The 13,792-nt window shown below is 37.9% G+C and overlaps 1 protein-coding gene across 3 annotated transcripts in view; it reads right to left on the bottom strand.

The window, feature by feature from the left end:
- Positions 1-13,792, bottom strand: part of TRIO (trio Rho guanine nucleotide exchange factor) — a 247,931-nt gene that overhangs the window by 133,876 nt on the left and 100,263 nt on the right. For 2 of the 3 annotated variants that reach the window (XM_041411853.1, XM_041411854.1), the window contains exons 10-11: positions 7,033-7,155; positions 811-1,002 (exon numbers count right to left, since the gene is read on the bottom strand). In XM_041411853.1, coding sequence (XP_041267787.1) covers positions 811-1,002; positions 7,033-7,155 — 315 coding nt within the window. Of the gene's footprint in view, positions 1-810; positions 1,003-7,032; positions 7,156-9,781; positions 9,913-13,792 lie in introns of those variants that run through there. The other variant, XM_041411855.1, reaches the window with a different exon arrangement.

Raw genomic sequence — 13,792 nt, 5'->3', positions numbered from 1 at the left:
GGAGATTTAACACAAGCTCAAAACAAACCAAGTAACCTAAGATTGTCAAAAATCAAAACACCTTGCTGAAGTCCTTATTCTTGCTGTAGCCTGTTCCACCTTCTCCCATGAGCTTATAAATTCACGTTCTGTGTTTTGAATTGGAGCAAAAGCTAATCTTACTGAAAATTAGTGTGGCTGAATTTTCTTTTTCCTGGTGACCTTGGAAGAAGACTAAAAATTGCAAACATGAGGGAAACCATTGTCATTATTAGATAAGATCTTCAAGTTGCAAAGAACTGTCAATACACCAGATAAAAATGTGATGTGCAAAACAGAGAAATAAACAAAGTCTCTCTGCGCAACAAGGTTGCCTTAAGTAGCCTTGCAGTTCTGCCATACATTTTGGTATCCTGAACCATGTCTGTCCAACCATGGGTCTGGTACGTCAGACAACAGGAGAGCTGGTTGGATAAAAAAACCAAAATTGTACAGTATCTCCCTCTCCAACGCTGACTTTTAGCTGTACCAGATCCCTGATACGACCCTTCTCCCTCCCCTGTGACTGAACAAGCATGTGCACTTGTGCCATGAAGGAGGTAAAAGCTGCTTCTGAAAGTAAAAAAATCAAAATAAAATCAAATTTTAAAAATCCTTAAACAGAAGCACACACTACCCCAGCCCACAATCCACAGTGAATTACAAACCAACACTCATCATACAACAGAGGTTTTCATGGCGATCTATGGCAAGGTTCTAACAATGAAAGCAACACTGGATAACACCGGGTTTAGGACTTGAAGTTATCATCACAATTAGTGGAAGTTTTACCTCTTTAACATGAGTGTGAAAGGACACAGACATGTCCAGCAGGATCTTGCGCTGCTCCACGCGCCTGACAAAATCCTGTATCCGGTCTTCGAGCTGATGGGCAGCTTGATAAATCTCCTCCGGGTCACACTCCCCAGTCTGAGCAAGCTGCTCTGCTGCTTCTAGGAGCTTATCTGCATTCGTATATGTGTTCTGGAGAGAAATAAGTTCGTTTCACAGCATTAAATGAAAGAAAAGTCAGTCAGTACATTTTAAAGCCACGCCACTAATAAAAACGAAATTACAAAAAGGCCCTTGGAATGTACTTGCCTTTCTTCTTTTCTTAAAGGCAGCACAATATAATCTTATTAAAGATTTTGTTACATTTCTATATAATTTTTCACTTAACTGTGAATAAATTCCTTAGCTCTTTATTTATGCCTATTCAAACGTCTCCTTGACACAAAACATGGACTTAGTATTTTATATACACATCTAGAATAAAGATCAGCCAAAATGCCTAATCCACTACAGGAAAACTGGCCTATTTCAATACTGGAAAAATCACTACAGTCAGGGACAGAGGACTTTTCAAATGTGTACTACTAGAGCTGAGGAAATTCTAACTGCTGGTAGAGACACTTAACACCAAGTCCACACACCCAGCAGGAAGGTGGAAAGTGACCAAGCACAGAAAGAGAACATTTCTCTCCGTCCTTAAAGAAGTCAGAGATCCAAAATTCATGCATCAAGTGTATCATCATTTGTGAAACAGCAGCAGCATAGGAAGATTTAGAAGTGAGCTATAACCGAGTGTCCTAGTGGAACAGTGTCCCAATACATCCTAGGATTAAGAAATGCAGATCGGAAGGCCTATGAGAGACTTGAGGCTAAGCAGAAAACAATGGAAAAAGTCTGGTCTCTGATGCACTAGGAGTGCTACAGTGCAGAGAAGAGACAGGTGTTTAACAAATCTTAAACCTCTGCATTTGCAGCCTGCCTCAGTATCTTTCTGTTGATTCGAAACAGGACTGAGACTAAACCTTTGTTATACGTTGGGTGCTCTTTTTGAGCCTAACCTTGGGTTTTCATGTTTTAGGATGGTTCTCAAAACTCTCATCAAGGAAGGTTAAAAGGACATTAACCACTGAAGCAAAAACCTGAAGCCAAGTCTAGACTAAAGAAACTTTGCTTATGTCACACCATTAGGTCTTCTGATAGGTTGGCACCACAGACTAAAAGAAGAAGAAAGCATTCTTGACAATATAAACTACACCTTCTTCTTCTCCTTTCTGCCCTTCTATGTTCTCCTGACCTAAATTACACCAGGTAAAAACAATCCTTGCTAAGATAAATTAAGCCTATGCAAATGTACTTTTCTTTGCCATAAATATAGTATCACACCTCTAATTTACATTATAATATCCACAAAAATGAAATCCAAGTCCAGCCCTAAAACTGAACTAAAGGGCAGGAAATACGAGCTCTCCCTCAGGGTATCAAGGTGAATTACCAGACAAGCCCAGGACAGATTACATGACTCAGTGAAGCTTTCACATATTTGGGGGGAGCTCCCCCTTAATTTATTATCTATTTATGCAAGGAATTAAATCTATGCTGTTCCTTGACTTCGACTATGTAACTCTGAGCCCTACCTTAACTTTCAGCTTTTTAGTTGCACAGAGGGATAGAGAACTCTTTCCTGGTTTCCCTGGGAAAGCATGCAGAGACAAACACGAGCTTATCCTATTCAGTGGGGAGCAGGCTACTCCACGCCCCAGACCGCTGTCTGAGGCCATGCTGGCCCTGAGCACACTCTGAGCTGTGCTTGGGTGTTCTGCCTTCCATGGCTGCAGCTCACATGTGTTCAGGGGGCAAGGCCAGAGAGCCTCAAGGCACTCCTCAAACAACAACTACTTCATCAGTCCAGAGCACCACACCCAGCTGCAGATGGCTGAAACAGAAGTTTCCCATTTTAATGAAAACTTTATCTCACATGTGAAGCATTGTTTACGAATTCCAGGAGTATCTTCCGCATTACACAGGCCCAGGCACATCTAACTTCTCTTTTCTGTAAAGGGGATGGTGAGCTGCCTGTATTTAGAAAAGAGCACAGCCTGGATGCTGCTTCAAAAGGGGTTGCAATTCTCAAACCTGGCAACAGGCACATGCCTCGTTGCTCAAATTTCACTTCCAAGTAGAGCTGGAGAATAATATAAACTGCTCCTTGGATTGAAATCACATCAACTAGGTGTTCAGTACCACCTACTGCCTCTCCCAGCTCTCTGTTTGCTTCTAAACAACACTCAAAGGAAAAAAGCAGTAATGTGAAGATTTTTGAAAATGCTTGTCCGAGGGGCAGCCTCTAGTTGAAAGTCAGGCAAAAAGAGCAAGAGTTCTTCCTTAATGGTGCTTATGCCTATTTCCTAAATTGAAGAAAAGGAAAGGAGCCTTCAGGGTGACAAACTTCCTCAGGATCTCTTCACTAGCACACTCTCCCCAGATCCCAGAGGAAAAGGAGTCCTGTAAGAACTTAAAGACAACCTGTAGTCCATCCTTCTGTACCCCAAGGTGCAAGTCTTTAATAGGCATTCTTCTCCAAAATTATGAAAAATTCTCCATAATGGAATTTACCACCTTTCCCAACTACAACTTCCATCATTTTTCCCATCTTTCTGATAAATATTGTTTTCTCAATATTCTTCATGAAGAACAAACACCATGTTTTTAGAAAGCATATGAAGTGACACCTCACAGAAAACCCAAAGATTAAATTTCAGACATTAGTGCAGAATGACTACTACTGACAACAAATACAGAAACAGAAGTAAGTGGAGATATGGACTACACTTCAAACAATGTGGAGTTTACTGTGGTCTGGAAAGGGAAGAGCGACACATGGATGGCCGGAGACCAGCAGCGGTATACAAATCATTAAATGTATAAAAAATAAGATAGATGACTCATTAAGTACAGTGGACACTATCACATTTAAGCATCAGACAATACACTTAAAATGAAAAAGCAAAGTGCTTTTCATCTAAGGAGCAATTAAATTGCATAACTCATTGCCACAGGGTCTGGCACACATTCCAAGACCATCAAGGGGTTCAAAAAGCAGCCTAATTAAAGAAAGAAAAGTCCATCAGTGACTGGCTCAGATGCATCCTTCAGGTCCAACACCAAACAGGCTCAGATAACTGGGAGAGTAAAGGTAACTTTTTAAGCATATAGTCCCTTTTCTTTATGCATCTGGTGATAGCCACATGCTAGTATAAGACGTGGACCTTTAATTTGATGTATTGCAACCATTTCAAGGGTAAAGTTCAGAAGGAGTCCAAATTCATAACCCATTTTTATAACCTTAAAGGAGATGGGAACAGGTGTTGGTAGGGAAATGAAAGGTGTATTCAGACAAGGTCTGCAATAATCTCTCTTGCGCATTTCTTGCGCCAAGAAGAATTACGTGTGGGAAAAAATCCCACTAATTAATTGTTGCCATATACCTTTTGTGTTTTTTGAACACAGACTACTGTCAAAAAGCAGACACAGATCACATTTGAAATACGCAAAGCTGATTTAGAATTTCAGACAAAAATTCACAGAGAAGTACAACTACAATATTGACCTGTATCCAGTGCTTGTAAGCTGAAAATTCATGCCGTAAGTCAATCAATTATGTCAAAATTTGGACATTTGACAATTTAACCAAACGGTCTCATGGACACAAAGATGAACGTGGAGAGAGGGTCAAAAAAGAAAGAAAAAGATGGGTAAGTAGAAATTGAACTGGACAGGCTTCACATGAAAAGAGAAACACTATTTTACAATAGTGAGTGCAAGTCAAAGTATGTAATGTGTAGAATTAATCTGTAATCAGAATTTAGGGAAGATTATTAGCTGAGTTTCGACTATCTAGCTTTTGTAGTGGTAATAAAAAAGTGTTAAATGAAGAGAAACAAACCTTCATTTCACATGAATTTAGAAGTGACTAATTTGTGAGACTACAGCCCATTGACTGGAATGCCTATTCTATTTGACACACAGCTTATTTTAACATCTCTTTGAATGCTGTTGAGGAAATGGCACCTCATTCACATTAGAAAAAATAATGTGGGAAGAAGCAGAAAGGAAGAAAAAAGGAAAAACAATTTTCACTCCACTCAAAATCAGGAGTTCGTCTTTGACCAGAAACATGTCACATAACTGTTGGCTCCCTGGATTTGCCACAACATTGCCATGCCAGCAACACTTCATTTAACATTACTTTCAACTTCTGGCTGGAACAGACTGAAAACCCCTAATAATGCCCAGAGTCCTATTAAAAACAAACAAAACCAAAATCACAACAGAAAGAGCAACAACAACAACAAAAAAAGTCCCAAATCAAAAACACACCAAAGACCTGGACCAACCAGAAATGTAGGCAGAAAATAAGTCAGCCAAAAGTTACTGGTGCTTTAAAAAGGACTGCAGAGTGCTGTTTTATACTTGAACATCATCTTCCTTGTAACAGCAACAACAGGAATGCCTTTTGGGCTGCTTATATTCATTTTTACAGCAAGTAACAGGAACAACTCAGAGGGTGTGCCTCTCTTGGCAGTAACTCACTACACATTCAAGAGTTAGAGATGAAGAAAATACTTATTAGATCATTTTGTCCATCCTTCTGTCAGTGGAAGATGGTCCCCTGTAGTATATTTAAGTTCTTTGACCAATCTAAGTTTTCAGTATCTCCAAAAATAGAACTTTACACCCATTCCCTGAAGAGATAATTTCAAACTCCAGTAACATTCAGTCAAAGGAAGTTTTTAGTAAACATTTGCTTTAAAATTTTCTGCTTTAAAGTCTAATGCAAATTAACAAGATGCTTTTTTTAACATCCAAGTAACATTTCTATGCACTTCATCCACTTTTGGCTATTCAAACATTTCCTTCTTCTTTGCCCAAATAATACAGCATTAAGTATGAGATCATTCAGGCTTTGTTAAGTGTCTTACAGAAATAGACTCCTACTTGTCTGACCCAGAAAAATAAGTATTTTCACATGGAAAATAGTACTTTTTATTAAAACTTAAGTAATAGACATGCATATAGAAAATCCAGCATGTATATACAACAAAGTAACAAAACCTATTCTTTTTGAAAATTTTACAGGAAAGCAATATTGAGGAAGTTTTCTGATGCTATTTCAAGTCCTCAGCCACTGGAGTGCTCTAAGACTGTATTTACAATGAAATTTTATCAAGACTTTAATCTTCCACTAGACAGGCAAACTGTAAACAACACTTCTGATGCATTCCCCATAGCAGGTGTCACTGCCAAGCTCCTGCATACAATGCCACAATTATCTAATAACTTTGCCTTCTGTTTGAATGAAGCACCCCTGTGTCAACCTCACCTTCAGAGATTTTTCTTCATTAATCTTGGAAATGATGTTTTCTCTTACCAATCATTAAGACTGGACAGACAGTGCATGTTATTTATGGGGAGGATTCTAGCCTTCAGCTTCCATCACAGGGTTTTTCTTCACCTCACATCCCCTTTTAGAGGCTACACCAGCTCCTTGTTAACTTCCCTGCATTCCTTTGTATCTCTGTTTTGATTTTTTTCACAGAAAAATGTGTTCTGAAGTTGTATCATCACTTAAGGCTAAACTAAAGTTATTCAGAAGAGGAGAACATATACAAACTCAATTGTATTCAAAGAAAAAAAACTCAACCCAGGTTGGCCAGTTTGCTGGCTCACTTGGTTTCTTAGGAGTCCCCGTTTCCTCTCCATGAGACTGCAGTGAGAATCTGGGAGCTCCCCAAGCTTAAGAAAGCAGGACTTTCAATTCATCACCATCCTCTCTTACAGGCTGCACAAAAGTTTAAATCCTAGAATCCCATGGAACTAAGCTACTTTGAAATGAGAGCTTTCATTCTTCTGTAAATCAATATTTGAAAATATTATTTTGAAGAAATAATAATAATAATAATAATAATAATAATAATGCCAGAGCAGTTCTATTGTACTTTAAGGCTCACACCCTCTAGGACTGTGGAAGTTTGTCTTTTTCATCTCAAAGCTGGAGCATAAAGGAGAAATTAAATAAAAACTTGCAACAGAAACAAAACAGTCCCTTCCTGGAATGGAATGTTTTGTAGTGGAGCTCCTTCTGCACAGGCCTTAAGTGCAAAAGCAGGAACTTTTCACTTATTTCCATGACAAGCGTACAGTCCTTGACGTGATTGCTTTTACCTGCGCAACCTCTTCGAAGTCTTCATGGCGTTTCTGCAAAGCTCTGGCCCGATGCAGGGATTTTCCCACTCCAGTGTGTTTGCTAAGAAAAGCTTCTCCATGGTTTTCAATCCAATCCAACACCTGTGGTACAGAAGAGACACACAGAAATCTCAGTGGCTGTATTGAATGTTACAACAAAAAGACAATTATTCAAGCAATTGAGAAGATGTAAAGGCACTGCTTAAAAAGAACTGAACTGCTGGATTAAAACACAATGTTGCCATTGAAGGACATTAATTACATCTCATTTAACTTTTCTCAAGGCGGTAATTAGCTCAAGCTAGCAAAATAGTATGATTCAAGATTATATCTGTATTTTGATGCCTACCAAGGACAACCCCATTTCTCCGTATTCATCAATTTGACAGTAATCTGATCCAAGTGGCAAGACCCCTTGTGAGGGTCTCTCTAATCTGTTTATGCCTTCAGCTGACATTTTTTCTGCAAGGTAACACTAATGAAGCTTGCACACTGCTGGTGAATAACACAGTGAAGTTCTATTTTAGATGATAACTCCACCTTCTACATATGATTAAGTCAAGATGTAAGATTCAGTAGTAACTAACTTCAATTAACACAAGAAGAATTAGTTGAAATCATTATGAGATAAATGTCTATATTCAGAGCATATGAAAGAATATGCTCCAGTTCTTAAGAGGCATCTATCACCTCAAAACATCACACATAATTGTTTATTGTAAATTTTATAGCTGAAAAAGTGGTGAACAAAGCACATTTTAAGGACCTTAATGCTTCTACCACAAAGACTGAGCTGACAGCTTTATAAATAGTAAAAATTGTACATGTAATTAGTTCCTGTCAGTTAACACAAAATATTTCTGCACACATAAAATTCTGATGAGTGAATGAACAAAAACATCTAACCTCTCTTCAAACTATACTTCCTAGACATAATCTATTAGTTCAGTATGCATATGGTATTCAGTTTTTTGGAAGATACTCAAAAAAGTTAAGAATGACATTCAGAATTAAAAACAACAGCACATAAGCAATTTTTTTAAGTCAGCTAACCGTATCTACACAGCACTTATGTAGTGGTACAGAATACCTTACCTAACATTCACCTCCAGTGTTCTTTTATTCTTTAAAACATGAATATTTTAGTTGGTTTTGAAAATAACTTCCAAAAGCCTGTCCTGTGCCTCTTCTTATCTACTATTGTTCTTTACTCTGATTCCTAAAGTTGGGTGAGGTTTTCTCTTACTGAAAGTGTAACTGAGTATAACTAAAGAGAGACTTTGTTTTTCTTCCATATAGATTTGAGAGCCAGTCCTGCAACACCACTCCCGATCACATTCAGTACACATGTAATCCCACACACCATTCCCATGAAAAACATCCATGCTTTCTTTAGCAAAAGAATGAAAACATGGTTTTCTCATTTATCTTGACTGTGCAAATATTTTTCCATTTGCAAGCTCTCTACTACTGGACATCTTCAAAACAAGAAACAAATCCCTAGTAACACAAAATACAGCTACTTCAAATCACCAACACTTCATTAAATCTCCAATTTTAACTTCTGCAATACTTGTTTTCCCAGTAAGTATTGCCAAAAGAGTATTATTGTGTTTTAGGTCAACACAAGTTTTCATTGTTCTCTTTCAAGGTAAAGTATCGATCAGAGAAAGGAGAGTGAGGAGCTAAACATAGCCTCAGTTATTATTACCAGTATTTTTGACTAGTTTCAGGAGACTACTCTTCCCGTTATAAGAAGAGCTGAAAAGAGATATGTTTGGATGAAATAATTAGACTGGACTCTGGAGACTACTAACAGTTACAAGCTAACAAATGAAATCAACAGCAAAATCAGCCCCAGAAAGCATGGGATGAAATGCAGAAAGCAGCCCAGGGAGAATGATTTTTGCTCTGAATAATGCTGAATAACTTCTCAGGGGAAGAAATTGTCATAGAAATCCAGTACACAGATCATGACATAAACCACTCAACTAGAGAAACATTACTGCCTCTAAGTGAAATCAGTATGAATACACATATCATTACTGCTCACTCTTCATACCTTGATTCTTAACAAAACTGAGGAAGCACTCTTGGAAATTTTACAGCATGTAGAGGCAGTCAAGTTAGGCTCTTCCCATCAGTAAGTGCTTTGCATACCACTTCAATCAAAGGACAAAACCATTAGTTGGCACTGATATTAGCCTTTTAGCAACTTACACATTTTCTTCCTCTTCCTGGGAGAAGAGTTACAAAAAATCATCATACTGAGACACTAAGGGCTCTTCTACCAATACTGAACGCAAATGGAATTCAGTCTGGTACTTAAGGAATATATAGGTGTCTAAGAGGCTCAACACCTTTCAGTGAAAGGGTGAATAGTATCACCCTCCACTGCAGCAAGTTGCTTTAATGATGCAATTAAGTTCTACTGCAGACTCAGCAAAACCATCCTTATACCCAACACAGGATCTAGAAAAATGCTTACTTTACTAACTCCCAAAAGAATATAAGGCAGAAGAAACTACTACGGAAAAACAGCTTCATTTTAAAAAGCATTGCTCATGGCTGTAAAATATGTGGTATATGCTGCTTGTAGAAGCAAACCTGATCTTTTGCAAATTCATTGTGCTCATTTGCACCAGTCTTTCCCACATTATTATTCACTCCTCACCCCCCCACCCCTTTACCTACTTTGCATACATTCAAGTTTCTTATCTCCACTTACTTGCTGCTGACATAGCATTCAGAAGGGTAAGATGGAAATATCTGCATTTCTGATCTTCAGACAGTTAAAATGTGGAAATACTCACTCAAAAAAAAGTCCCATTTTACACTGGAACCGCCTTCAAAAGCCACATGGGAATCACACAGTGAAATCATGTTGATGCTAGCAAGTACCAAGCATTCATGGCCCGCCCTTCATTAGTCAAGGCTGAAACTAGTGTCTGTAACCTGTCTTGAGGCAGACAGATCAAGCAAGAAGCAGCAGATTTAGCCAAAATGAAGACACCCACTATGATCAAATAAATGACAAAAAAAAAACCCAAAAAAACAACAACAACAAAAAAAAACCACCAACAAACAAGCCAAACCAAATCAAAATACCCTCCCCCTCCAAACAAGAACAACAAAAATAACTAATCCCCCTCCCACGCCCCCAAAAAACCCTCAAAACACCACCTACCAGCATGTTTTGCTAATTTCTGGCTTGCAAGCTATCAGGAGAGTTTTTCAGGCACCAAAACTCTGATCATAGAAGTGTCAGCAGTATCACTCTACCAGAAACATTATCTTTATGCTCAATTTTGACCTGTCATGGCCTAGAAGAGCAGAACATGTTGCTGCTCCAAGTCTGCTTTATTGCTTCATATCAGAATCAGTCAGCTCCATTCCTTAGGTGAAAGGCTGACTCTTATTCACTTGTAAGCTTATAAAGTCTTAAACATAAAATCATACTTTTGCTAGCATGCAGAATGGCTACACAGACAACTGAGTGCCAGTGGCCAGACTTTTTTTTTTTTTCATTAAAATAAAACCCCTTTTTTTAGATGTTAATATACAAACTAACTGGGAACTAGATCTCCCAGCATGTTTCTGCTACCTAAAGCCAAACTCAGAATTCCATTCAGTTTAAGACTGTCGTATGTTTTCACATTTCAAATTTCAGTTTTTCTGTAATTCACTTATTATCTACTATTTCCATTATTTCATACACTACTTTCCTTACTACTTGCTTTAAAAGATCAGCAGATGATTCTCGATGTACTCAAGATATCACCACAATGATTCTGTTGATTTGGAAAGCTCCACTACAAACACCTTCCCAGTATACAAGAACATGCAGGACAGAAGAAAAAACCCAAAGAGCTTTCTAAGGTGGAAGTAACACAAAGTGAAGTACCAGCTCAACACGGCAAATTCCTTCCCCCAACTCAGCTCTGTCACTCACTTAACACTTCCATGAACTGAGTTATTTCATTAACCCAGCAGAGGGAGGAGGAGGAAATCACGGACTCATGCTAAAGGACAGTTACAGATTCACTTACAGTGCTCTTGGTTGCTTGCCACTATGTGCAAACTAACTATAAACAGTGGAAGAGAGCCACACTTAGCTTATTCTGAAATGAAAAAAAAAAATCCCACCACATTTAACTTTACTGACAATAATTAAAAGATGCTTTCTTTCATGTTAGCTTCTCAATCACTCCTAATTGAATTTTTTAACATTTGAACAAAGAAAGAACGTGCAAACAAAAACCAAAGTATTTTAGAAAGAAAGTTGCTTTGGAGCTCTACATAAACCATTCCAGAACCATCTTGGATTTAAATTTAACTAATACCTCAAACTAGAGTAATTTCATTAATTGAATGGTGCTAATGATTATTCATATGAAAAACTACCATTTCTCAGATTAATTAGGATGATCTGAAGACGTTGTTTTGATTTTGTTTTGCAAGAAAAAATAATATTTTTATTCAAGATCACTTTTTTTCCCCCAGATAAATTTTCAAAGCCAGGGGAGCTACAAACTAAGACATCTGCTGTGACTATTAGATTATCTCTCTGGTATGGATGTTTAATGGTCATTGTCTTAGAGATTGACCTGTACTGAAATCCTAGTATGAAAAATTGTATTATGAAAGGGAACAGTGACCAAAATTCCCACTGTGATTCATAATACAGTGCCAAAAATACCCAATATCCGTAAAGTTAAGTTAAAGCAACATTGTTAAAGCTATACTTCCACAGGCAACATTCCAGTAATTAACAGTCATTACAGAGATAAACCAAAGGACAACTCAATCGCTGACAGTGGTAATTACTAGATACTAAGGGAAGGGCTTAGGAATACAGCAAGCAAGTGCTGCTCCTCTGTACAGATCTAGCTTGAAATTTCATGTGGTTGATAAAGATGTGCATTAGCGCACAAGGCTGCCGCTTCAAACTGTTAAGAGGATCTCTTGCTACCTTAATTCAATGTCTGTCTTGCAAAGCATATAAAGAAACCACAAGCATAAACAGGATGAAAGAAATTTCTCCAACCAGTAGGTAAAGCATGTGCTGAATAATAAATCAATATAGACCAACATTCTCGAGGCAACTGGTTCATACTGAAAACTTCTGGTGAACTCACAATCCACATCCCTGATTTGGATAGAACATTCCTGATACTGGAAGTTATAAAAATATGTAAAGCTGTCCACTTTGTTTTTTTTAAACCTGTGACTACTTCATCTTAAATGCAGCAGTTCCAAAGGCTGATGAGTCCAATACAGAGAAGGAAAAAATCCAGCATCTTGCTGAAGAACCTGGTGGTGGCTGCACAATGACTTGAGTCTAATGATGGGTTTATTTGGCAACTTCAGAGAACAAAGCAGTCTGAGAGCTAACTCTTCCACACCAAGAGCCATGATTTAGCATGGAGCAGAAAATGAAAATTTCCTACAAGCATTTTAGGACTCCGAAGATATTAAAGGCAAAGAGTAGGAGCAGTCCGGAAAGAACCTCTGCAGAATTTAATGAACCCCTTCCCTCAGAAAATAAATTGCCTAAAGCCTGGCCTACAGGCCTGAAACTTGAATTATGCACCTGGCAAATTACCTCAGGAGATACCTTGGCCTAGATTGCCTAAGTAGGTCCTACTTGAAACTGAACTCAAACTAGAGGAGGAAGTTCCACCATCCAACCCGTACTTCTTGGCACCAGACTGTTGAGAGGACCTACATTTTTCCCTGAGAATCAAACTACTGTGTCAATTCCAGTTTCTGAAGATTCCTTACAAAGCCTTTTCAATTTAAGATGGGATTCATTTGTGGGCTGTGCCTCACCACAGAATCACAGCATATTCTGACTTGGCCCTTCACTGACTACTCATGCACTGACTACTACATGACTACCAGCACTGGACCCTCCTCACTAGCAACTACTTGTATTGTAATCTTCTTGGAGAGCCTCAAGGATTTATACAATGATATCACAAATGGAGTCTTCTGTTCTCTGTGCCCTTGCTGACCATTCATAACATTCCCTATGCTTGCTTTTCCTTTTTTTTTGTCAGCTAATATTTTTCATACTTTTCTACATCCTTTGTCACATCTCAGCGTTGACAATCTGGATAACAGCCTGTCTTTCAATGTATGCTTCTTTTTAGATAAAAAAAAACCAAGTAATAAAGTTTTGGAGATTTTACATAATTTACTGCCTAAGTATTTAAGTTATTTTCTTTAATTACATGAAGAGATAGTCACCAGATGTCAAAGAAAGTTCAGTTATCAAGATTGCTCGGTCTCCCGACCATCTGACTAAATTATCTTTTTCAAGTACTGTACAAGATGAAAATGGGTTATTTCACTCCCAACTACTCACATCCAGTATCATCTTCAAATAGAAAAGTACAAGAAATTCAGCTTGAAGTGCAACTAATTCTGATGAAAAAAGATTAGGTTAACCAGAACTATGGCTATCTATGTAAATACCCCATTCAGAAGTTGTGATTTCTGGACACTATTACACTGAAATGAAAGACCATGATCAGCAAATACTGGCCATCTTTACTTTTTTTATGAAGATGAGCTCTTAAATGATAAATTACTAATGTCTCTGTTAACTGAAGTCTAAAGCCAACATTTTATGCTTAAAAATCCATCAACCAAGGGATTTTATGTAGTTTTACTTTCAAAACATAAAGCTGTGTCAGAGATACTAATGCTTGTATGTAACTACTAACTTTTACAT

This window comes from Onychostruthus taczanowskii, unplaced genomic scaffold (assembly GCF_017590055.1).
Source record: "Onychostruthus taczanowskii isolate IOZ18803 unplaced genomic scaffold, ASM1759005v1 scaffold37, whole genome shotgun sequence".
NCBI classification, from domain to species: Eukaryota; Metazoa; Chordata; class Aves; order Passeriformes; family Passeridae; genus Onychostruthus; species Onychostruthus taczanowskii.
Note: the sequence above shows the minus strand (reverse complement) of the source record. Positions and strands in the feature narration are given on the sequence as shown.